The sequence below is a fragment of the Xenopus laevis genome, chromosome 1L, assembly GCF_017654675.1.
Source record: "Xenopus laevis strain J_2021 chromosome 1L, Xenopus_laevis_v10.1, whole genome shotgun sequence".
Taxonomy (NCBI): domain Eukaryota; kingdom Metazoa; phylum Chordata; class Amphibia; order Anura; family Pipidae; genus Xenopus; species Xenopus laevis.
In genome coordinates, this window is record NC_054371.1 from 44,491,721 (window position 1) to 44,516,193 (window position 24,473).

The following is a 24,473-nucleotide window of genomic DNA, read 5'->3' on the forward strand; positions in this document are numbered from 1 at the left end:
ACATATAAGAACAGCACTCAATAGTAAAAATCCATGTCCCAGCACAACCCCATTCAGTTACATTGAGTAGGAGAAACAACAGCCTGCCACAAAGCAGTTTCATAGTGCAGCAATGGCTCTTTCTGAAAGCACATAACCAGGCAAAAATGAACTGAGATGGATGCCTACACGACAATATTACAACTAAAAAAAAATACACTTGTTCGTTAGGAATAAAATTTTACACGGTAGAGTGAATTCTTTTCAGTATAAACAGTGTAATTTTGAAATGAATTTTACATTTTTGAAATTTTGAAATTTAAAATTTTGGGTCAAAATAACCAATTATACACCTGACGGCTGCTGAAGTGGTTGCCCTTTCAGAAGCATGTGAGCAGAAACGTGGGGAAGAGTGTGGTGTAACAAGTTCCAGAGGCAGAGAGCAGCTGCACTGACGGGGAAAGGATTCCAGCATTTATTAACAAATCAATTGGTGCACGCATGCCGGGGAACGCCAAATTCCGAGGGAAAACAATGCTCGTACTGTCAGCATATGTTTACATGTTAACGTCACATTGGTACAGCATGAGTAGAAAGTTACAGGACTGTACATTTTAAGGAGTTAAAGCAGAGAATTTTGAGCAGTTTTAGATGCTGTTTCCCATGAGATATCATCCACATGAACGTGCCAGCCAAGGCTGATATTCTAACTGTTATTCTAACAGGACTACAAGCTACAGCCCTGAGATTATAGCCCAGTCCTCGACTACAACAATGGTATTCCTTGACATAGCACATGTTGGAGAACAGCGCCACCCGGTGGGTCTTATAGACGTCTCCCAAGTTTATAATAGTGATGCAGCAAATGACCCAGCTCTGTGTTGGTCTGCTGATCAGGTTGTAAACAGAAAATCACCTAGGCAGAAATCTCCACAATTCATTCTTGTCACAACAAGGTTCACATGAAGATACGGTAGATCTGCATGAAGACAATACAAAGTGCAGTGCTCTGAGCACAATTGACTTTTCTAGCCAAGGTTCCTTTAGTTTTATCCGGAGTAAGAACAATACACGGACCTCTAGTGTGATTAAACACTAGCACATGAGCCATGTAAACAAAACATTTAATACTTTCACTGTTCCAGGAAATACACACCCATCAGCAAATATAATGCGCACAGGACGATATTTGCCCACAGATGGGAGAGCTCCAGCTTTTCTTACAGACTTGTTATTTTGTCGCATCAAGGCATGGAAAACGTAGAACGTTCCAAGAACTGGACACAATAGAGTTGACTTGAGACCAGTGACTAAAGGTTTACTAAAAACATATAGACACAACACTGTACTAGGATGGTAGAACAAGCACATATATTAGCAGTCTGAAACTACTCCACCCTGAAAATAAATGTAGACTTTCTTAGTATATTCTATAAATAGAAATCTTCCAAGTCTTGATAAAAAACTGCAAACGTAAATAAAGATTCCAACTGTAGGGTGTACAGGGTCCTCTGTTTATAATCAGCAAACACATGCAGAACATTAAGGGTCAGGACACACGCTCAGATTCGAGGAGATTAGTCGCCCGGCGACAAATCTCCTCTTCTTCAGGGTGACTAATCTCCCTGAACTGCCTCTCGGAAAATTAAGCGATCAAGTGCCATCCCACCGGCGATTTAAATTCTAGCCGCGGGAGGCAGTTTGGGGAGATTAGTCGCCCACGAAGAAGAGGAGATGTTGCCGGGGGACTAAGCTCCCCAAATCTGAGCAAGTGCCCTGACCCTAAGCCACAAAAGAATCTTTGTTAGGGTTACCAGATAATGTGGAAATTTAGTGACATGGGTAGAGAATCCAGCTACAAGGGCTGCACTTGTTGCATTTTAATTCATTAGAGGTGCCCCTGATCTGGTAACCTTGATCTTTGTGCACTTTGAGGACGTAGTATGGGGTCTGCATTGCGAGTGTAGTACCATCCATAAATAAAAAGTAGCAATAATAATAAATGTGTAGCCTTACAGGGCATTTTTCTCTTAGATGGAGTCAGTGACCCCCATTTGAACACTGGAAAAAGTCAGAAGGCGGCGGCAAATACTAGAAAAAATTAAAACCAATTGAAACATTGCTTAAGTGGCCTCGGTACGGACGTGTACACAGCGGTTTTTGGGAAAGCAAATTATTCTGAATAATTAAAGGAACAGTAACACCCAAAAAGTGTTTTAAAGATATGACAATATAAGGCACTGTTGCCCTGCACTGGTGTGCTTGCTTCAAAAACACTACTATAGTTTATATAAACAAGCTGATGTACAGGATACACAGTAGATAACAGAAGTTCTGAAGAATCACATTGTATACTACAGAGCTTATCTGTTATCTGCTGTGTATCCTGTGCCTTTTCTCCTTTTTCAGTTTGAATGGCTGCCCCATGTCTACGCAGTAGCTTGTTTATATAAACTATTTCAGAGCTTCTATAGCAAACACACCAGTTTTACCAGAGCAGCAAGACACATTATATAACTTAAAAAAAGACTTTCCCTTTTTTGTGTTACTGCTCCTTTAACTGCAGAAAGGGGCAAGAAAGTGTTTCTAGCCTAGGACTGTGTATTAGGACACGGGGCTAATAAAGGGTATATTTCCCTATAAAACAATTCCTAATAAAAAGCACAGAATGAAAGGGAAATTGCTGCTAATGAATCACATAAAACCCATCTGATTCTCTCTCTCTCTCTCTATTGCAACAAAGGAAAGATTCAGTTCAGCTCAACCCTTCCAGAACCCACTACAGGTATGGGACCCGTTATCTAGACTGTTTGAGACCTGGGGTTTTCCAGATAACTCACCTTTCTGTAATTTGGATCTTCATATCTTAAATCTACTAGAAAATCATTTAAACATTAAACACAATAGGCTGGGTTTCCTTCCAATATGGATTAATTATATCTGATTGGATCAAGTACAAGGTACTGTTTTATTATTATAGAGAAAAATTTAAAAAAAAAAAAATGTCTATGGGTACCTTTCCACAATTCAGAGCTTTCTGGTAAACCTGTTACCAGATAACAGATCCCATACCTGTACCAGTTTTTCCAGTAAGTGAAAGGCAATTTAGAGTGGAATGTAAAACATTTTTGAATAAACATTGAGTAGAATTGTATCTGTATTGGTAAAATGCAAAATTCGTGGCCCAAGGAAGTAACTGCTGGACCAAGTTGACAGCTTTAGTGTAGAGCTCATTTAAGCATTGCAGCAGATTCATACAGATGTTCAACAGCAATAGTTTGCCATAGAGAAAAAAATGAATGTATGATGTGAAGATATTTTATTTACTTATTTATGAGCAGCTTCTTTTATAGTGTAAGAGCAGCTCCACTAAACGCAGACATAAAGCTCTGTTTTTACCAGATCAGTCCCTGGGCTCAGGACACTGGGTTCTTTGGAAGAAGCTTGTGCATTTGGTAAGAGCATAAAACAGCCCTTGTATTTAAAAGGAGACAACCCCATTAATAAGATATTTTAATGGCAAATGTTACTATCTACACAGCTCAGTGTTCTTATTTCTTGACATACTGCTTCAACTCTTTACAACCATTGGAGCAGCAAAATTCTCTTGAAAGGACAAGGAATCCCAGTTTTTTCTGATTTGATCATTTGATTTGTCTCATTCCCCCCATTCAATTGCTAACTTTTTTTTTTTTTTTTAAATTGTGTAAAGTCTATAATCTTTCAGTGCTCTTTCTTTTCATTAGAAGAAATGGCGTCCACCATTTTGGACCGGACCGCTTTACCATGCGCTCCACCTTGTTGTTTTGTGTGAACTTTCCCTGCGCGTATCAGTGGGTGTATACCTTTCTGGGTGGCTGCCAATCAGATAGCTAGGATATCTTTTTTCACCAAAGGCAATGAAGATCTGATGTGCAAGCGGCCAAGTCTTGGTCTTGAGAGGAGTGTACTGAATTCTGGGTAATGCTCGCTCTATACTTGAAGCCTTTGGTAACTTGTTTCCTATGCATCTTTTACACAGAGGCACGTTGTTGTACCGAAGTAAGCCTTTCCCTGCACTCTGTTTTATATTTAGTCTTTCCTTGTCCTTTGAAGTTCAGGAAGTGTGCTTGGCAAGCAGCCTATTACAATTGTGAACACAGTTAATGGGAGGGGATTCTTTAAACGTGGCAGGCTACAGGGAAAAAAAAGGTGGGCAGGGTACAAGGAGTGAATGGAAACCCCAGGGACAACATTCTACTGTGGTTGAGGGAGCAAATGCCAAAACAAGAACACTGAGGGCCCCACAGTGCTGCTTCTGCCTCGTTCTAAGTGAAAATTTGACTAAAACATCACTTTACTAGGCCAGTAAAAAGATACTACTAAACGGAGCTTAATTTGCTTATTCTTTAAACTGAATATTCTGCTTTTTTAGCGAGAAGAGGCAAACTCGGGCCTCAAAGCAAGATGCGACAGTAGGGCCCTAACACAAGACAATTGTTTTGGATACCCCTTTCCTTTTCAACTCCAACAAAACCCCAATATTGCTGCACTATCTAGAAAAATGTTTGAAAGCAAAGCACCACCACCTCACCCTACTATACCTCCTGTCCCACAGCCACATTACCTGGCCCAGAGCCCATTATCCCCACTGCTACTATAGGCACCATCTCTCCCTACTATACCTGCTATCCCACAGCCCCTTCCCAGAGACTATTATCCCACTGTTACTATAGGCACCATCTCTCCCTACTATACCCGCTATCCCACAGCCTCTTCCAAGATACTATTATGCCCACTACTATACACACACTTTGCCTATTATACCGGCTTTCTCAGTCACTGTCACTTCTCAACAGCTGTTATAAGTACTGCCTTCACAGTTAAGAGGTAAGATTGTGGGAAACTGAGCTTTCCCACACTTTCCAGTCATTAATGATTTTGCTCTGTGGAGCCCATGGCACTGAAACATGCTTGGGCCTCCCTAAAACAGCTTTGACTTATATCCTGTCATCACAAATACTTGTATTATTTTGCATTTAAATTTATTGAATAGTATTTCTCTTCTGCAGCACAGCCCATATTTTTGACGATTGAGGCCTTTGATTTCAAACACTACAAAATAAACAACAGGAATGTTTTCATAATCCCTTTGAAGAAAATGTAAGCTGTCAACCACTTTGTTTAAACAACCTTATATTGGTATAGAGCAGTGCCACAGAAAGAGAGGAGGAGGAACTATTTTTGGAATCAGCAGTTTAGAATTCTGTAGATCTGATACTCTCCTCTTTGTGCACGTTTGTTTCCCTAAAGGTCCCCATAGACGCAAAGATTCTTCTTTGGTGAACTACAGATTTCAGTGCAGTCCGACCAATCCGTCAAATTATCGTGCGGTTAGTGGGATTCGAACGATCATACATTTTACGATTTTTCTGTAAGAAAATTGATCGGCCAGCTTTAAAAATCTTTATCGGTCCCCGTGCAATCTATCCATGTCTGCAGGGCCAAGCAGGCAGCTACTCTTCAGTTTTGCTGGCAATATCGGCTGAAACGGTTTTTTTAGTTGATGGACACATCGTACATTTAAAACGATCATTTTGAGATAATCGTGGTCTCACAATAACGATGGGATCTTGTAAAAATCTTTACATCTATGGCCAGCTTCAGAAAATGTTTCTCCTAATGCTTCCAATGTAGGTTTGCTTTCCTGCTCTTCAGAACACATCATTTATGTTCTGGTTCAACCAGATAACAGGCAATTAAGATGGAAAAGTTCTTATTTCCGTAACAGAATTATTAGAAAATATACCTCCATTTTTTCAGATGAGAGTATTTAGTTGGGCTTATGTAAAAAAGGTGCATAAAAACGATGACCCAATGAATGAAGGTGAGATTGTATCTACCTGGTTTATGAGTTGTTGGACCACCACAGTCAGTGCCTCGAACCTTTGGTTACTGCTGCTGAGGAGATTTTTCAGGTTCTCTATAACCCCTCGCTGCTGTTCACACGCAGCTTTGCACTTTGTTAATTCAATTGATTTAGGATCAACCGGAGGCGTCTGTGCTTGTGTAACTGGACCTCTTGGGCTGGTCTTCTGCTTATTTTTTTCAACTTTAAAAGAAAGAAAAGACTATTAAAACCATGCAAACTTTTAGCATATACCATGCAGTTCCCCAATTATTGATGTTTAAAGGGATATGTGCCCCCTTTTATAAAACCACTTGTTTTTTTACACAAGATTAAGGCCTATGACAGCAATAGCCTATGAATCTGTATACATTTCAAAATCCACCCTATTTGAGCAGACAGGCTGCGGAAACCACGCGTTTCATAGGCCTAAAGGCACCGGCAAATGAAGTGATTCCAGGCGCTCACTGTTTTGAGTGTTTGGTAGCTTTGCTGGCAGGTGCTAAATGTCTGGAATAACTTCCCATTTATCTCAATGGTAATCACCTGAACGCACGCTTGAAAATGATGTTCACATTTTTGATTGACAATGAACTGAAACGTAAGAGAAAGTTATTCTGTGTTGGGTTGCCAAGCAGCAAGCTACTAAACTGTCAGACAGAATTGCTGCCCTTTGTGGTTACCTTATAGGTTCTGATTCCATTTGTATAGTTATGTACAATGCATCTGTTTACACTGTGTGAATTAGACCTCCATAGCTAAAGGTGGCCATAGACGTAACAAGTACGATCTGGAAAAGATCTTTCCAAGAAAGATCGTTCGTGTAGAGCTGAATCGTCAGATATACACATAGAAACAATAGAATTGAAGATTCGGCACGAACAATGGCTGATGTTTAGATGCCTTCAAAGGCACCCGATCAAAAATTTCCGTCAAAGCCCGATCGACAAGCAGACCGATATCCAAGTCTTCAGGCAATATCGGCCGGCTCTTTTCCCAACATACACAAACCGAATATCGTCCGAAAATTTGTTACGTACCATATTATCTGTGCATCTATGGCCACCTTTACACAGTCACTGTGACAAGCCACATACATTCCAGATAACAGTATGCAAAATGCTTGAGCCATTCAGATACAAGGTAGTGCTTTTTTTTCGTGAGTACATTAAAATGATTATATAAAGCAAGAGAAGCTTGTGTGAATTACCAAAAAGGAAAAAAAAATTGTCAGGCAAGTACCAGAAAATACATTCTCCCATGCAAGCAGAACAGAAAACTCAGTTTCCCAATACACTGTTACACAATATTTCATTTTGTTTGCAGGCAAAACAAAATATTCTGAAGAGCGTATTCCTTTGTGGTAATACTATAATAAAAGATAGTGCATGTGTCTTGTACAGCAGCATACCAAAGTTATATTTGCACAGATATTCCACTTTATTGTACTTTGTAGTCTGACTACACCTAAACACCTTGGAACTTGGCGTAGCAGAGCTAGCTATAAAATCCAGTAGGTATGGGACCTGTTATCCAGAATGCACGGGACCTGGGGTTTTCTAGAGAACAGAATTATATCTTAGTTTGGATCAAGTACAAGGTACTGATTTTTTTTTTTTTTTTATTACAGAGAAAAAGGAAAATATTTTGAAACATTTGGATTATTTGTTATTAAAACAGAGTCGATGAGAGATTGCCATCCTTTAATTCAGAGCTTTCTGGATAATGGATCCCATACCTGTAGTTATTAAGACTAGGTTACATGGGTAATCCTTGAGGATTGCACAAAAACTACTGCAAGAGAAGGATGGAAGGAAATATTATCAAGACTGCTAAACAAAGCTGCCATACATTTCCTCTTGCTGGCAATACAAACCCTTACGACAAATATAGAATATAATACACACACTTTATCTTTGGTTATATGTTATCGTTAGCTCTCCTTAGGGATAACAGAGCAGTATTGGCCATGGCTTATCTTTATCATAAAATCAGATCAAGTCATAGCTGAGCAGGAGGCCACCCTGAAAATAAACAAAAGCTAGAAATTTGCACCTGACACGCATGGGATTGCTTAAATCAACTGCACAACCACTGAGCTAAGCACAAGTTCAGAACTGTAAATGAGAAAAGATAATGTCTTAAGTCTAGAGAAATGACGGGGACTATAGAGTGCAGGAAATGGCTGGTCAATATGAAGAGGCAATACTAGCGGTTCTAAACCACAGAACTAGGGTGATGGGTTTTTGTGTGTCCCCATGTTTTGTGGAATGCACTGCCGGGTGATGTTGTGATGGCCGTTTCAGTTAATGCCTTTAAGAATGCCTTGGATGATTTTTTGGACAGACATAATACCAAAGTCTATTGTGATACTAAGCTCTATAGTTAGTATAGGTATGGGTATATAGAATTTAATTAAAAGTAGGGAGGGGTGTGTGTATGGATGCTGGGTTTTCATTTGGAGGAGTTGAACTTGATGGACTGTCTTTTTTCAGCCCAAGTTAACTAACTAACTATGTTTACTCCCACTACCCACACTAGCAGGTTAATTAGATTCTTCTGCATCTCCACTGGGCCAGGGACTGATGGAAACCATTTTCAGTCTCTGAAGAATTTGCAATCACATGAGAGCAATATAATTATAGTACTGCCAAGAATGTGTATTTCTCCCCTTTACATACATCTCGCTATAGCAGTATGGGTATGGGACCTGGAGTTTTACTGATAATGGATCTTTCTGTAATTTGGATCTTCATACCTTGAGACTACTATAAAATCATGTAAACATTAAATAAACCCAATTGGCTGGTTTTGCCTCCAATAAGTATTAATTCTATCTTAGTTGGGATCAAGTACAAGCTACTGTTTTATTAATACAGAGAAAAAGGAGATCAATTTTAAAAATGTGGCTATTTTTGGATTATTTGGATACAATGGAGTCTATAGGAGATGTGCTTTGTGGAATTCAAAACTTTCTGGATAACAGGTTTCATACCCTACAGACACCCTATTGTAAGCAATATATCCAACAGGACAGAGCTGGACAAGGCAACCTCTTCTGCCCTCTGTAACCAACTGCCAACTCTCTTCAGTCCCTATGAATAAGAAGAGAAGAAAGCGCTCGGACCCAGTCTGTGCTAGCCACTAAGTATCGGCTGCAGAAAATAACCCAGTCACATCAGAGCTTGCATTCCTATTCAGGTATCATAAGGTTAATCACAAAAACAGTGGAATAATGGCAACACAAACTAAGGACTAAGATGGCTGTAGTTAAACTGTTCATAATGATATTTTAGCTGTATAAAAAGAATGTCTAATAATCCCTAGTAAAGAGCAAAGAGCTCATTTGTGTGCTAGTTACAGATTTATATTGCCATCAAAATGTTTTACTTATAATTCATTCACACGATGATCAGTACTCAAGAGCTCTGGAAGCCCTATCCCTGGTTTATATGACTGATTCAGCACATTATACTGCCTACCTCCATTTTCAAATCAGTTACAGATTAAGTGGCCCGACAGCAAAACAATATTGCACGTGTATTTTATTCCTGGCCGTTTACTGCCCTCTTGAGCTCTCTCTCTTGTACATTTAGGGTAAGGCCAGACGAGGAGATTCGGGGAGATTTTGTCGCCTGGAGACAGGCAACTTTGGGCAACAGGCAACTTTGGGCGACTATTGAAAACGCATTGCCATGTGTGCATTAGCGCAGGCGCTGTAGCCTATGGGGAAAAGACGATGAGGCAGTTGGGGGAGATAGTCGCGCAAAAGACATGGCGATAAGTAGTCAGGCGACAAAATCTCCCCGAATCTCCTCGTCTGGCCTTACCCTTACATTTAGCAAGCACATTATTCTAAACACAACTCCACACAATCTATCACATTACCTGAATGTACCAATAGACTGTCTAAACTTTGCCCACATCTAACAAATCACATGTGCACTTTCAAACAGTTAATCAGTTAAACTGGTAGTTCTCCTTTAAGTTAACTTTTAGTATGTTATAGAATGCCTAATTTTAAGACACTTTTCAATTGGGCATTTTTTCTTTTCTATAGTTTTTTAATTATTTGCCTTCTTCTGATGCTTTCTAATGGGGGTCACTGGCCCCATCTAAGGCTAACAAGTGTATTTTATTGCTTCTGTCTATTACTCCTTTTACTATTCAGGTCCTCGCCTATTCATATCCCAGCCTCTTATTCAAATCAATACATGGTAACTAGGGTAATTTGGACCCTAGCAACCAGATTGCTGAAATTACCAACTGCAAAGCTGCTGAATAAAAGGCTAAATAACAAAAACCAGAAATAATAAAAAATTAAAAACAATTGCAAATTGTATCAGAAAATCACCCTCTACATCATACAAAAAAATGATTTAAAGGTGAACAACCCTTTTAAGTCTTACCTGCTTATTGGTTTCTATGGATTACTAGGCAAGTGAACTCTAGCAAACCATTAATTACAGTACTCCTTATGTTTGTCCAGTGAAGGAAATCAAAGACTTTAGAAATTACTTGGTTAAATCACTGTCCAGGGTGCAAAAAGTCTACATTTCAGTCCAGATTTAGGGCTCACAAATAGTGCATGTACACAAAGACAACATACTACTGATATATACATACTACTACCTAGGCTTGACCTAAAATGGCCCAGGTGTTTCAGCTGGAAATAGTGGGAGGTATGACCTTCCTTAAAATACACAGTTTGAGAGTGACAAAATTAACAGGCAGATACATTACAAATGTCTCCATTACCCACGCCCCTTGTGCTGCTGATACAAGTAAAATACACATTTAAGATTATATTCTTAAACTGGCTGTTGGAGGAAGAAGCAAACCTTGACCGCCATTAATTTACTGAACCAACATTCAGACCTAATCACTTAATAAAACAGTAGCTTCTACTTGATCCAAACTAAAATAATTAATACTTATTGGAAGCAAAACTAACCTATTGGGGTTGTTTAATGTTTACATGATTTTCTAGTAGACTTAACTTAAGGTATTAAGATCTCCGGGATTACAAATATCTCACTAAAAAATAAATAAATAAAATCAACAAAACAAAGGTTAAACTTTCCCAATACTCTGACAAGATAGAGCTCCCAGGATCAATCACTGGCATTAGTTTTACCATAAGACTGGATTTAAAAATAACCTCAAACTTCCCTTTGCCCTCTATCAACAGACAGATTCGCAATCAAGTGTCAGACAAAAATAAACTTGAAATCTTTCTTATGCCTTTTGGACAGAGCAGGACACTAGAGGTCGCAACTCCAAATTCTCATTCACATGCTGGATTGTTTTGTTCCGCATTCTACACTGTGACAGCAACTGGCCATTGCATCAACAGTACATCAATGAACACAAGTGCTGGGCCACTGGCGGACCCTATCTGCATAGCCTGACTCCTAAACATTAACACTGAAACAATACTACATCAGAAGCAAACACATACTACACGTATGGGCAGGGCCGCCATTAGAAATCACGGGGCACCGTACAACAAAATTTTTGGGGCCCCCTGGGCCCCGCCCACACTGACGACCAAGCTCCGCCCCATATCCCGCCCACATCGCAGTTAAAAGACCACACAGACATCAACGCTAAAAAAGTAACCCCCCCCACACAAGTTGTAAAAAGCTATTGATGGTCAGGGCCCCTTATAAAAAAAATTGGGGCCCCAAAAAAAAAAAAATTAAAATTTTTTTTTTTTAAAAACATTGGTGGCAGGGGCCCCCTGTTAAAAAAAACTTGGGGCCCCAACAAAAAAAAAATGTAAAAAAAACTAAAAAAAAAAAAAAACATTGGCGGCAGGGGCCCCCTTATAAGTTAAAAACAAATTGGGGCCCCAAAAACAAAAGTTTTAAAAAAAAGATTGGTGGCAGGGGCCTATAGAATATTAAAATAATACATTGGTGGCCAGGGGATTAAAAAAAAAAAAAAACACAAACTGGTGTTCAGTAGAATTGAACTCATGGCTTCAGTACTTCAACTTCGCCTCCTTTCGTGACTTCGGGTCTTTTCACCGCTTCAGGACTTCGGCTTCGGCTGTTTTCGTGACTTCGGGTCTTTGCGCTGCTTCAGGACTTCGGCTTCGGCTGTTTTCGTGACTTCGGGTCTTTTCGGCGCTTCGTGACTTCGGCTTTTTCCGTGACTTCGGGTCTTTTCGTCGCATCGGCTTCGGCTTTTCGGCACTTCCGCATTCGGCACTGAAGAGGCAAGACGTACGGCTCGGGCGCTCGTAAGGGGGGCCCGGATCTTCAAAAAAATGCAGCGCTGCCGGGCCCCCCTTCATGCCCGGGCCCGGTACGCTTGTCCCCCCTGTCCCCCCCTGATGGCGGCCCTGCGTATGGGAGCAGTTATCCGGAAACCAATTATCTAGAAAGCTCCGAATTACCGAAATGGTGTCTCCCATTGACAAAATTTGGATTATTTGGACAAATTTTTTTATTTTTTCTCTGCAGTAATAAAACAGAACCTTGTACTTGATCCAAACTAAGATATAATTAATCCTTATTGGAAGCAAAACCAGCATATTGGGGTTATTTAATGTTTATATGATTTTCTAGTTTTAAGGAATGAAAATCCTAATTACAGAAGGTTCCCTTATCTGGAAAACCCCCTGTCCCAAGCATTCTGGATAACAGGTCCCATGCCTGTACAATAAGAATCTAGTCAGATTACTTGGGTACAGGTTATTTAAAGGCAATGTGCCTACAACAAAGCAAATTCTATTGACCTCCCTTCTAACAGAGATCATCAGCAAATGCTACAATAAAAATGTTGAGTTTGTTAGGGTTGTCAGTCCAAGGTTTCCAACTTGGAGGCTCTCCCTAGGCTTTCCTGTATGATTTCTAAATCCTTATTTTTCAATATTCTGCCTATTCACTGACCGTAGAAACAAAATAAAACAAAAAATGTATATTAATGGCTTAATGAACGGCTTTGGTTCCAGGCACTCTGATTTCCAATTCTGACTCACGTCCTAGCAAGTAGATAGCAGATGAGAATATAAGCCTGAGAGGCACAGAACAAGAAATGAAAACATTTAAAAAAAATAAATAAAAAAATAAAGACTAACTGCAAATGGTCTTAGAATAGAGATGCACAAATTATACTTAAATGTCATTACTCTGAAAGCATACTGGGATTAAAGGGGTAGTCACTTTTAATATGATTAAGATACTGATATATTGATACAATGTGTAATTAGTCTTAATTTTTTTGTGATTTCTCAGTTATTTGGCTTTCTTGTTCAGCAGCTCTCCATTTGTTAATTTTGCAGGTTATTTTCTGGTGGCAAGGGTCTTTTTTTTCCCCCTAACAACCAGGCATAAGCTTGAGTGAGAGATGGGAATGTTAACAGTGGGATAAAAAAGAAACCATAATAATAAAATTGTGGCCTCACAGATCAATAGTTTTTGGCTGCGGTGGTCAGTGTCCCCCATTTGAAAGCTGGTAAATGACAGAAAAGGAATGCAAATACAAAAAATATATATATAAAAAAAATAATGAAAATTGGAAAATTGCTAGGAATAGGGCATTCTATAACATACTAATGTTAGTAATTTTAATAATTACTTAGCTGCAATCCCAAATCACTTACTTGCCGCAGATGCAGTGTGCAAAGTACACTTAAACATAATCATGTTTTTTTTTTATCTATGATGCAGAATTTTTTCCCAAAAATGTCAGCTTAATTGCAGTGGATGCAAAAAAAAATGTTTGTTCCCTGCAGAAGCTGAACTTTAACTCTTTAGACACAGAAAACACCTCCCCACCGTAGGCAGATGGTGGCAAATACAATGCGACACTGACTGCTAGCATAATCTTGGAGGAAAGGTTTTATGGAAAATGCAGACTTTAATTAGTAGAGAGAATTAAGAATGACAAAGTAACCTGCACCTGCTCCCTTTCCAATTTCAGACCTTGCCACTGGAGGGACACAGAGGCTGGGAAGTGTCCGCAACAATAGAAAGTGAAAGGCGTAACAGATGGTTCATCAATCTGAGCACCACGCCGGAGTGAAAATAGAAATTAAAGCAGCAGCTGGAGCAAAAACAATAGGTTTTATAAATACTTGGTAAAAATATCTCAGTAGTTAAACAGTAAAAAATGGATCGGCATAGGCTATCCATTTACCTAGTTTTTATTTTTACCCTGAACTATTCCTTTAAAGTTATTTGTAAATACAGTTGCTATTGGAAGTAGTATTTGCTCCAATGTTTGTTCACTGCATTCCGGAAACAATGTAGCAGAAGGTAGCCAATTAAAAGAAAACAGCTTTGCGCTACACGATTTCATTTAGAAATAATTTTATAACCACTGGAGAGGTTTAAAGGAGACATTTTGTGTAGAAATTAAGAACATACCTGTGCTTTTTACTCATTTAGATATAGAAGAATTGTATTTAAAAAAATAAATAGTCTTTAAGGCTGATTTATTGAATATTTCTGCAAAGACCCTTCTCTTCCACTTCCTGCTCCCTGAATTCCCAGGTTGTGCAGGGGAGCCAGCGGCACTCGGTTCACTGCACTGTAGGTCAGGAACCAATCAGCAACTAGCAGGACCTGATAGGAAACTGAAGCATGTCTTTGCTTGTGTGACTGCAGGGCTGTGATTGGCCATCGCCCTCCTACTGTGCTTCTGGCAGGGACCGTTAGGAGATGCCCACCTCTCATTTGAAAAAGGGACAGGGACCAGAGAACATCTTTAGGGAGCTCTAACAAAGGGGCTATTTTTAAAGACAATATTATTTTTTAGCACCATGTAAAAGTATTTCAAAGTTTTTTCAATTATCCTGTGTCTCCTTTAATAGATGCATTTTGAATTCGGTCACCTTATTATATGGTGTCACGTGCCTTAGTTACAGCCTCAATGACATGAGTGGCAGGCAGTAACAAGCCTTCCTCTATTCACTGGCAGCTTCCCTTGCAACTACTTGTATACAGATTCTGACTTGCTGATCTACAGGTGCAGACACAAAGACGCATCACAGGCAAAATGATAAGCAAACATCCATACTATCTATTTTAATCCTTAGCAAATAAGCACCGACTATGGTTTTCATGAAGAGCAGTCAACAGCTTCACAGCTCACGGCAGAACAACAGAAGATGTGTATAGTAGAGCTGGGACTGATTCAGTGGCAGGACGCTGTGTCGGGCTTTACTGAAAGAGAAATCCGGAGCCGTTGTTGCTTGTTTTAGTGTTAACCAAAACCCTACCCCAAGGAGAGTTAGCGGAAACTGATTAGTAATATATTAGTCTTTTAATGTTTGACCAAGGTTTCTAACGTAGAACTTGCCTTTGGTCTTACATATCTAGGTGTTGACATAAACTGCTTGGTTAACAAGATTCTCTTCCAGTTTTGCTTGGCCACGCTGATTATCTGCAGGTTACTCAGCCAAAGAAAATACATGTCCTGCATATTTCACGTATTATATTCCTTCAGAGAAAAAAAAATGCAAACAACATCAAACCGATTTCATTTTCTTTGCTCAAATCCAGCTGTGTAACAGTTCTTCTCTTTCTGCATCATTTGAAATCCTGGCAGGGAAGGAGGGATTAAACACTGATGTTACAAATTGTAACAACTACACCACAGCTTACAGACAGCATGCAGGAACTACATAACCCACAATGCATTGCACTATGATGTTCCTTTCCTTATTGAAATCACGTGTGCAGGGAATTGTGGGGTTTGGAGGATGCAGGCTAAGGACAGATGGCTGCTGACATAAAGCAACAGTAGTCAGCCAGCTTAGTAAAGTAGTCAGACATCAGCAGGAAATCAGGGTGCTAGGTTTAGGGTACTGTCCAAAACCATTAAAAATCATAAAAAGTCTGCATTATTTTTAGTTGGTGTATTGCAAAGTTGCTTGAAATTAGGTTTACTTTTCAAAAAGCTTAAGTTATGTTTGTGTGGAGTTCCCCTTTAATATGGCAGCAATATCCCGAATGCAAGTCTTCTTGTATGAGCACATACAAGGGATTAGTGTCTTCCACAGCAATGCGGAATACTAATTTCTTGTCCCCCCCAGCAAGACCCCTGGACCCAGCAGTCCGTGGGGTCTGCTTCCTCTATAGTTACGCCGTAGCTTGCAATTCGGCAGCAAGGATAATTCAATATCATTACAGAACGAGCCATCATTAAAAGTTAAATGGAGATATTATGCAAAGTATGCACACTGCACACGTGGAGTCATTTGAGCTTTGGCAATTAGCAAATTGATGTAAAGTACAAATATTTTATGACAGTTGCTTGAGGCACTGAATATTACATATTTGCCAGCAATTCTTCAGGGGCCGAGAGCAAAGAAAAAGTTACTTTGCTTCTTTCAAGCTAAGGGATTCCCTCACAGCAGCAGAGTTCCACTAATGGGGCAGTATTCAACATAAGTTCAATGACTAGGTCTGAACATACATCTTGCCTACTTGTTCAATCTTGATAAATCAATGGTTTTTGTTATTTCTTGAGCTAAACAGGGCAAACAGGGAGACTGAGACTACATCATGATTGGTCCTTGTGAGCCTCAAGAGGAAACTTCGGGCGACTTCGGAAAACGAAGAGATCCGAATGTCATCCCACCGACGATTTACATTCTAGCTGGCGGGAGGCAGTTCGGGAAGATTAGTCACACCGAAGAAGAGGATATTTGTTGCCGGGCGACTAATCTCCCTGAATCTGAGTGTGTGCCCTGACCCTTAAAATTCCAGGATTTCAACATTCTAGGCTACAATTACCAGATCAGCAAACATTTAAAGGCCATCAGCTAGAAATATGTCAGCAGTTTATTAGGCATTGTATGGGGCCCTCTGACCAGCGTCCCCGATCAATATCTGACTGAAAGTTGGCGAGATGTCGATCGGGCAGGGTTAAAAATCCTGCTGGATCAAGGACCGCATTGGATTGTTGATGCAGTCCTTGATATGACCGCCCGTAGGCTCAAGGTGGGCATATCGGAGAGCGATCCGCTCGAAAAAAAAGTATTTTGCTTCCCATTGCTTATCTAATGCATAACATACACCAAAAAATCCTTTTCCAGAAAGTTCTTGGAATCCACTCATTAAAGTGCAAACTCATTGAAATGTGATTTAGCAAGGACCAATGCCCATACAATTTCATTTTGACAACAAAGCTCTTTGTCTCCACAAGATTGATTTGGCATCTATGGCAAAAGCACAGCCTATCCTGACCTCCTGCACACTCTTGATTTAGAGCCAACAGATTGTGTGTGGCTGGAAGTAAGAAAAGGGTTAGATGAAAATCGGAGGAATAAATTGCCAAGGGCGTGCCTACTAAGATCTGTGGAATTCTCCAGTAGGAACTCGCATCTCTTTTAAACCTCTTGTTGAAACTAGTTGAAAGATTTATTTTCTGTGGGATATAAATAGTAAGGAGAGTATAAACAAATCCACACAGTGTATGTTAGGCACCTTATTCATATGTAGCTTCCCGTTACAGGTACAGAATCACTAAATGATCATTCCAGTAATAGAACCCCATCCATGTATTTGAAACAAACCCCAAGCCATCAATAATTATGGGGCAGGGAAGCATTGCAAGGTTTTGTAGACCTATTGGACTAGGTACATTTGTTTAAAGCAACGGTTGCCATTTTGCTCCTGCATGTAGATGTTAAAGGCCCAGCCTACCTAGAAATACATATTAGAGACATACCGGTGTTGCTGCAACAACCAACTGGATCTTCATTTATATACAACATTTTTTGAAGCAATCTAATTGTGGTAAATGCAACAGTGCTGCTCCAGCAGAATTCTGCACCAAAATACATTTTTTCAAAAGAGCAAAAACAAGGTTATATTTAATTTTGAAATCTGATATGGGGCTAGACATGTCAGTTTCCTAAGTGCCCTCAGTCATGTGACTTTTACTGTGATAAACTTGAGCCACTCTTTCCCCCCAGCAGGCAATAAACCACACAATGGGAAGGTAACTAGATAACAGCTCCCTGGTAAATATAATAGAACTCAATAGTAAAAATCCGAGTCCCACAGCGACTCCTAAGTTACATTGAGTAGGCGATACAATAGTCTGCCTGAAAGCAGTTCCATCATGAAGTTAGGCTTTTTCTGAAAGCACATGACAAGGCAAAATGACCCAAGAAGGCCGCGTACACACCAATATTACAACTAAAAAATATACATTTATTGGTTGAGGAATAAACTCATATAGTAGAGTGAATTATTTGCAGTGAAAACAGTATAATTTATAAATATAAACTACACCATAAAAATCATGAATCCCTTTAAAGGGGATGTTCACATTCACTGGAGAAAATGGGAAGAAATAAAGCAATTGAAAAAAAAAGTCTATTTCTGGTGAACAATGTAAAAATAACATGTTTGGAAGGTGAACAACCCTCTTTAACTAGTCAAATATCATGTTTTATATATATATATATATATATATATATATATATATATATATATATATATATATATATATATATATATATATATATATATATATAATTTTTTGCATATAGTGGAAGTTCAAACAGAGAGATGCATTAGAACCACAGAACCAGAGATACGGTGCCTCAATTGATTCCTTTTTTATCTGCAATGTGGCAATTTTGATCAGAATTACATTTGCCCCACATCAACTGTGTTAAGAGCAGATATATGGAATCCTCACAACAAGGAACCAAGCTTGCGGGATCTCCATAACCCTACATAGCCACCCAATAGATGAACTGGGCTTGTAGGATATAAAGATAGGTTTCTATTCCTCTACGTTCAGATGATCACTTTCAAAATATTTATATTGTTTGATTTATAATTATCATAAAAGGTCTCCCACTGTGTACAATTAGCATTGATTTATAAAGTTTTTGTTTAGGTTTTCTGTTGCCATTAATGGAAGTTGAAAGTAATTCCCACAGTCCCACTGAGTGTATAGGAAACGATTCAAACTCATGTCAGTTATTACTGGGAAGAGATCAACTCTAAAAAAAACAAACTATTCCCTGAACCCTATGAAGTCCACTTGTACTCAAATAAATGACTCAAATTCTAATACTGCTAAAACCAGAGCAGGGTTGGACTCAAGGGCAGCCAAAAGCAGTGGATGGGGCAAAGGGCACAGGCGGATTATGTCAATTACAATATGTTTATTCTCTGGACTCCAGTGAGAGCAGTTAGGTTGAGATCTGGGGCAGACTGGAAACATTACTATTCTGAATATTCAGGTTAGTAGAATAATGCGGTGGGGGGGAGGGGAATAATTTCAGTAAAATAACAATATTTTCATGCCAGTGTAAGGTGGCTTTAACAAAATAAATATACACCATGTCTCAAAAAAAAAAAACAAAAAAAAAAACCATGTGCAAAATGGCACTTGTCACTTGCACGTGACCCCCTTATTTGTCAGATACTACATAACACTTATAAGTAGTCAATAAAGGAAAAGGGTGTAGTGAATTACATCATTTAAAAAGTATTAGTTTCTTTGTAAATCGTATACATATTTGATATAATTGCTATAGGGATATAGGCAGAATTCAGCAATGGCCATACCTATTTTTTTTTTCAGGAAGCCAATTAAATATTTAATTTGCTAGCTTGAGCCTTGAGGTGGCTCCACAGCTATCAACCTATGTGTCCCCAAGCTGCCCCACAGAATGTAGTGACATTTTCTCTTACAGAACATTAGAGTGAGTGAACAAAATTCCAAACACATGTGTTGTAAAGCTGGATCCCCAACTTAAATTGGGTCCCCTGAGAAAAAGCTTAAGAAACTGGATGAGACATAAGGAAAGCAGAATGGAGGAGGGGGACGGACGCATGAAATATCAGAACACAAAGGGCCAACCCACACACTGCAGCTAAATGCAGAGCACGTAGACAATGACAGGGGGAAAGATGCGCTGCTGTCAGTTTACATGACAGGCCTTTCACTAGTTGTTAAAAAGGCAGAGAGAAAAAGAAGGGTAATTGTGGGTAAGCATGCAATTCCTTCCTGCTTATGTGTTCCTATATATAAATTCTCAAAACAAACATGAGAGTACAAAAACATTTCTAAGAGTGTAATATGGTACAAAAACCAGCAAATGATGAGCCATTACACATAACAGCAAGGCACTGAACCAACACCACCGTCCAATTCCTCCTGATTCTTTTGCGAATTCTAGATTCCATTCTGAATAGTTGCCACAGGAAAAGCATATCAGAAGAGTGAGGTAACATTAAGCAGGGATGAGAACATTTTCCCACATACAGGCTGCTTACAGTAATGTGTGTGCACGCAAGGTTTCATAGGCCGTGCAAAGCTACAATAAGCCTGGAAGCAATTCTGCAGGGCAATGCGGTTCTAGAGCACTCCAGGGAATACTAAAGCGGTGGATTTGGAGGGGGCGGGGTGGAGTCTAATCTAAAGGTACACAAGGGTGAAATTTGCCAAAATCATCTACCCAAGGGAGCACTTGGCTGATACAACGAGAAGAGATATTCAAGTGCAAATATTGTTTTCATCAAGATGCTCAGCCATTCCGTTAAGAGCTCACGATTCCTAGCCAACATTTGTAATCATCTATAAGGGTACGAGATTCATTATCAAGAATGCTCTGGACCTCTGGATTTCCAGACAAGGAATCTTTCCATAATTTGCTTCATCATACTTTAAGTGTAATGAGAAATACTTAAAACATGGAATAAACTCCACAGGACTGTTTGCCGCCAGTATGGATTCATGCAGATAAGTTAGGATCACGTACATGTACAGGATCAGTTATCTGGAAACCAGTTATCTAGAAAGCTCTGAATTACAGAATGGCCATCTCCGATAGACTCCATTTTATCCAAAAAAATCAACATTTTAAAAAATGATTTCATTTTTCTCTGCACCTTGTACTTGATCCAATCTAAGATAGAAGTAATCCTTATTGGAAGCAAACCAGCCTGTTGGGTTTATTTAATGTTTACACAAATTTCTAGAAGACAATGCATGAAGATCCAAATTATGGAAAAATCTATTATATGGAAAACACCAGGTCTTGAGCATTCTGGATAACAGGTCCCATACCTATACAATATATATGTTTTATTATTACTGAGAAAAAGGAAGTCATTATTTAAGATGGGGTCTATTGGAGATGGATATAGCACCCTATCACTGTGCATTAATTCCTTTATTGAGCCAGATTTGCCACACAAAATGCAGAACAAAATTTCAGGGGTCTACACCTCCCTTCATCTGATGAATTATTTTAGCAGTTTAAGAGGGAGACTAAGAAATTATAAGGCTATTATTTAAGATGGGGTCTATTGGAGATGGATATAGCACCCTATCACTGTGCATTAATTCCTTTATTGAGCCAGATTTGCCACACAAAATGCAGAACAAAATTTCAGGGGTCTACACCTCCCTTCATCTGATGAATTATTTTAGCAGTTTAAGAGGGAGACTAAGAAATTATAAGGCTAGTGGCATATGGGCAGTTCGTATTGCTCCGGTATTTCTTGATGAACAAAACACTTCCCCTCGAACGTGAAGGGAAATGTACCTTCTTCGACAATACATCTCAATATTTTAGAGCTCCCTTCATATTTACAATATAAATGGAACTATACTTTACAAATCAATTGGTGCTATACTAGGATACGGATATTTGCCCCAAATTATATCTTGATTCAGTGCACTCCCTGCAGTTAAAACAGAGTGTAAGATGCTGTCAAACTTCATTAAAAAGAAAAATATTTGCATTTGGATTATTTGGACCGAGACTGTGATTTACAGTTAACAATATGTAATTATGGGTAATTATTCAATAAGCAAGGAAAGGGGCTATGACACAGACTCTTGTTATATACCATGAAAACACCAAAACCATGGAAACAACCAAGCTCTTCAGGAGTTATTTAAGTCGCTATTGTTCTCATTAGCAATGTTATAAATATAGGCATCCTGTCTATCTGCTGTGCAACACCAAGGAGCAAGGTTTCCTGTGTTGGGATTTCCGGTCATACTACACCCATCTAACGATAGGGTGAATTTGAGCTGTGCTAGGAGGCAGAGCTTCATATTACTATGATAAACTGTTTGGCCAAAGGAGAACATAGGCCTTTGGAGTATTACTACACACAGACTAAAATAAACAAGCCAAATCGGAAGTTCTGGAATGTCTCCAGATGATCGTTTAAGGGCTATGTTTTAGATTTGTAGTGGAATTAGTCGGACATACAAAATTATATTGGTCACAAAAGAGTACCAAATCTGTTATGCAAGGAATAAACATTAAAAATGAACGAACGGTTACAGTAAACATTCTGTATGATGTTGAACATGACGATATCCTGCCCACAACTTCACATGTGAGTTGTGGGTCGAAAACGGTGTTTGGCCTTTGTATTCAAACTGAAATTCATCTAACTGGTTGCCAGAGCCAGAGAATGCCAACAAGCTCAGATACTACCAGAATACTATTGATTCTGTGACACCTGTCAATTATACTAGCCCAAGGAGATGGTGTATAACATTAAAGCAAAAGGCAGAAGATACAACTGAGGTGACAATAAGCATAAGGTCACTGTGACTTTTGTTGTAGACAGTCCATATACTCTGGCTGCAGTGTATGACTAAAAGTCCTGTGTGGAAAACGTTTGTTCCATGCAACATGAAGGGAGCTCCTAAGCCCTGACTATTCCCTGAGGCTCAACTCTACCACCAAAGTACAAAGCTATAATTCTGGAACTGAAAACTCAGGACAAGTAAGTAGTTATAGAATTTAGGATGGCCAAAGCAATGAACAGGGGCATGTTAAGCAGCAATGGTTGAAGAAAAGGCAGAAAAATATAGCAAGAAACAGACAAAGGCTAAGGTAGGAAGCATTCAGATGGGATCTCAAAGCAGCACAAGCATAAATCCAAAGCTCCAAAAGGAAATTTAGGATGGACAGAAAGTTAATTTAAGACATTGGAGAGCAACTATGGCATTATCAAGATATGGTATTAAGGTATTATAATGTTGATGAAGAACACTTTTGTATTACCAACTGTGAGATAACTGCAGACACATCCCCCATTCCCCCAGTGTCCACGGTGAAATTAAGCATGAAAACCAATATCAACGTTCTGCTACTGGGTGTATTTGGGAAAACCCTATTACTTTGATTCAGTGACTGCAGGTGCCTTGGTGAGTTTATACCTGTCATGTATCTATAACCAAGTCATTGCATTGCTCTGTTTATTTCAATCCAGTGTATTTTAATCTTGCAAAGGATATTTTGGTGGTGATATTAATATCTACCGTTCTACTGCCAGTTTCAGATTAGACCAAGTATCACAGTGCCAAGAGGCATGTCTTCATTTATATTTATCAGTGAGTTTCATACATTACCTATCCAGAGTAAACAAAACATTGTAAATATAGCTAGCGCATAATGGTATAAGCAATGTGTAATTCTCTGGTCCTATAATACATATAGCTGAAGGGAACTTTTGTTGATGCATAAAAGGTTGTAGCACCGGTGGCAATATGATTACACGCACCCAAGCGTTAACATTCCTAAGTGAATTTAATACAGGGACTGGCACTCTCTAGAATATAAAAGGGGACTTACAATCGTTTCTGTAGCCACAGGAGAACAGATTCAGGACTATAAGATTCAGGACTATAATATCTTAATCTAGGATGATTGGGAAATGAATACACATAAATTAGGAGGGTGGCAAGAGGGAAAATTGAGGTGAAATGAGGAGCCCTAATCATCAGTTCTTACTGACTGCTGGCATGAAATATTAATGGGAAAAAAATAATTCATCCAGAAGACTGGCTTTCCATTAAAGAATCCTAGCCTTTTGAGCAGTCTGTAAACACACAAACAACCAACCATGGCCTTTGATGCTTATAATAATAATGTGCTCATTCACACAGCCAAGAAGAGATTTGTGTGCCTCGTAAGGTAAGAAATGTGCCACTGCCCACCATGTTAATAAATCACAGTCCCAGCGCTTCAAGGGATTAGATTTCTAGCTGGATTAAATAGTAATGTTTGCACTAACAGGTCACAACATGTAACATGAGGACGACCGTTACCAATTTATATTGCTTTGTGTCATTTCCCCATATTTATGGCCATCTGTAATCACCTGCAAATACCTTAATAAGCAATACAAACACTGTACTGATTATTGTGAAATGTTAATTTTTAGTATATGACATCTATCACTCAGAAATGGGATGTTATACACGTTACACACCGACAAATATTATACACAAGCACATATTTATACACACACAAGCCTACACACATTTTTGCCTGTGTGTGATAAATATATATATATATATATATATATCCCAGACACCTAGCCTGGCATGTATCAGCTGGAGAAGTAAACAAGATGTCCCCCTGCTATTATTGGAAGATGGGAGCGTGCAGACGACAGAGCCCCTGTGTAGAAGTGCACTAACCTGTGTGGAATATAACTGGGCTTTTCCTGTATCCAGAAGGCAGCCGCAGATTCCGGAGCAAGCCACTGGCTGTCAGCCGTACACGCATATTGGATAAGGAGAATTTGGGAGACCATAACATGTCTTCAGAAGCAGTGGGTAGATTTCACGCAAGAAACTGCCTCCA

General features: G+C 39.2%; 1 protein-coding gene across 1 annotated transcript in view; it reads right to left on the reverse strand.

Moving 5' to 3' along the window:
- Positions 1-24,473, reverse strand: part of mtus1.L (microtubule associated scaffold protein 1 L homeolog) — a gene marked incomplete at its 5' end in the record, with an annotated part of 87,377 nt that overhangs the window by 25,957 nt on the left and 36,947 nt on the right. Inside the window, 1 exon segment of the mRNA NM_001089273.1 lies at positions 5,862-6,070. Within this exon segment, the coding sequence (NP_001082742.1) occupies positions 5,862-6,070 (209 nt within the window).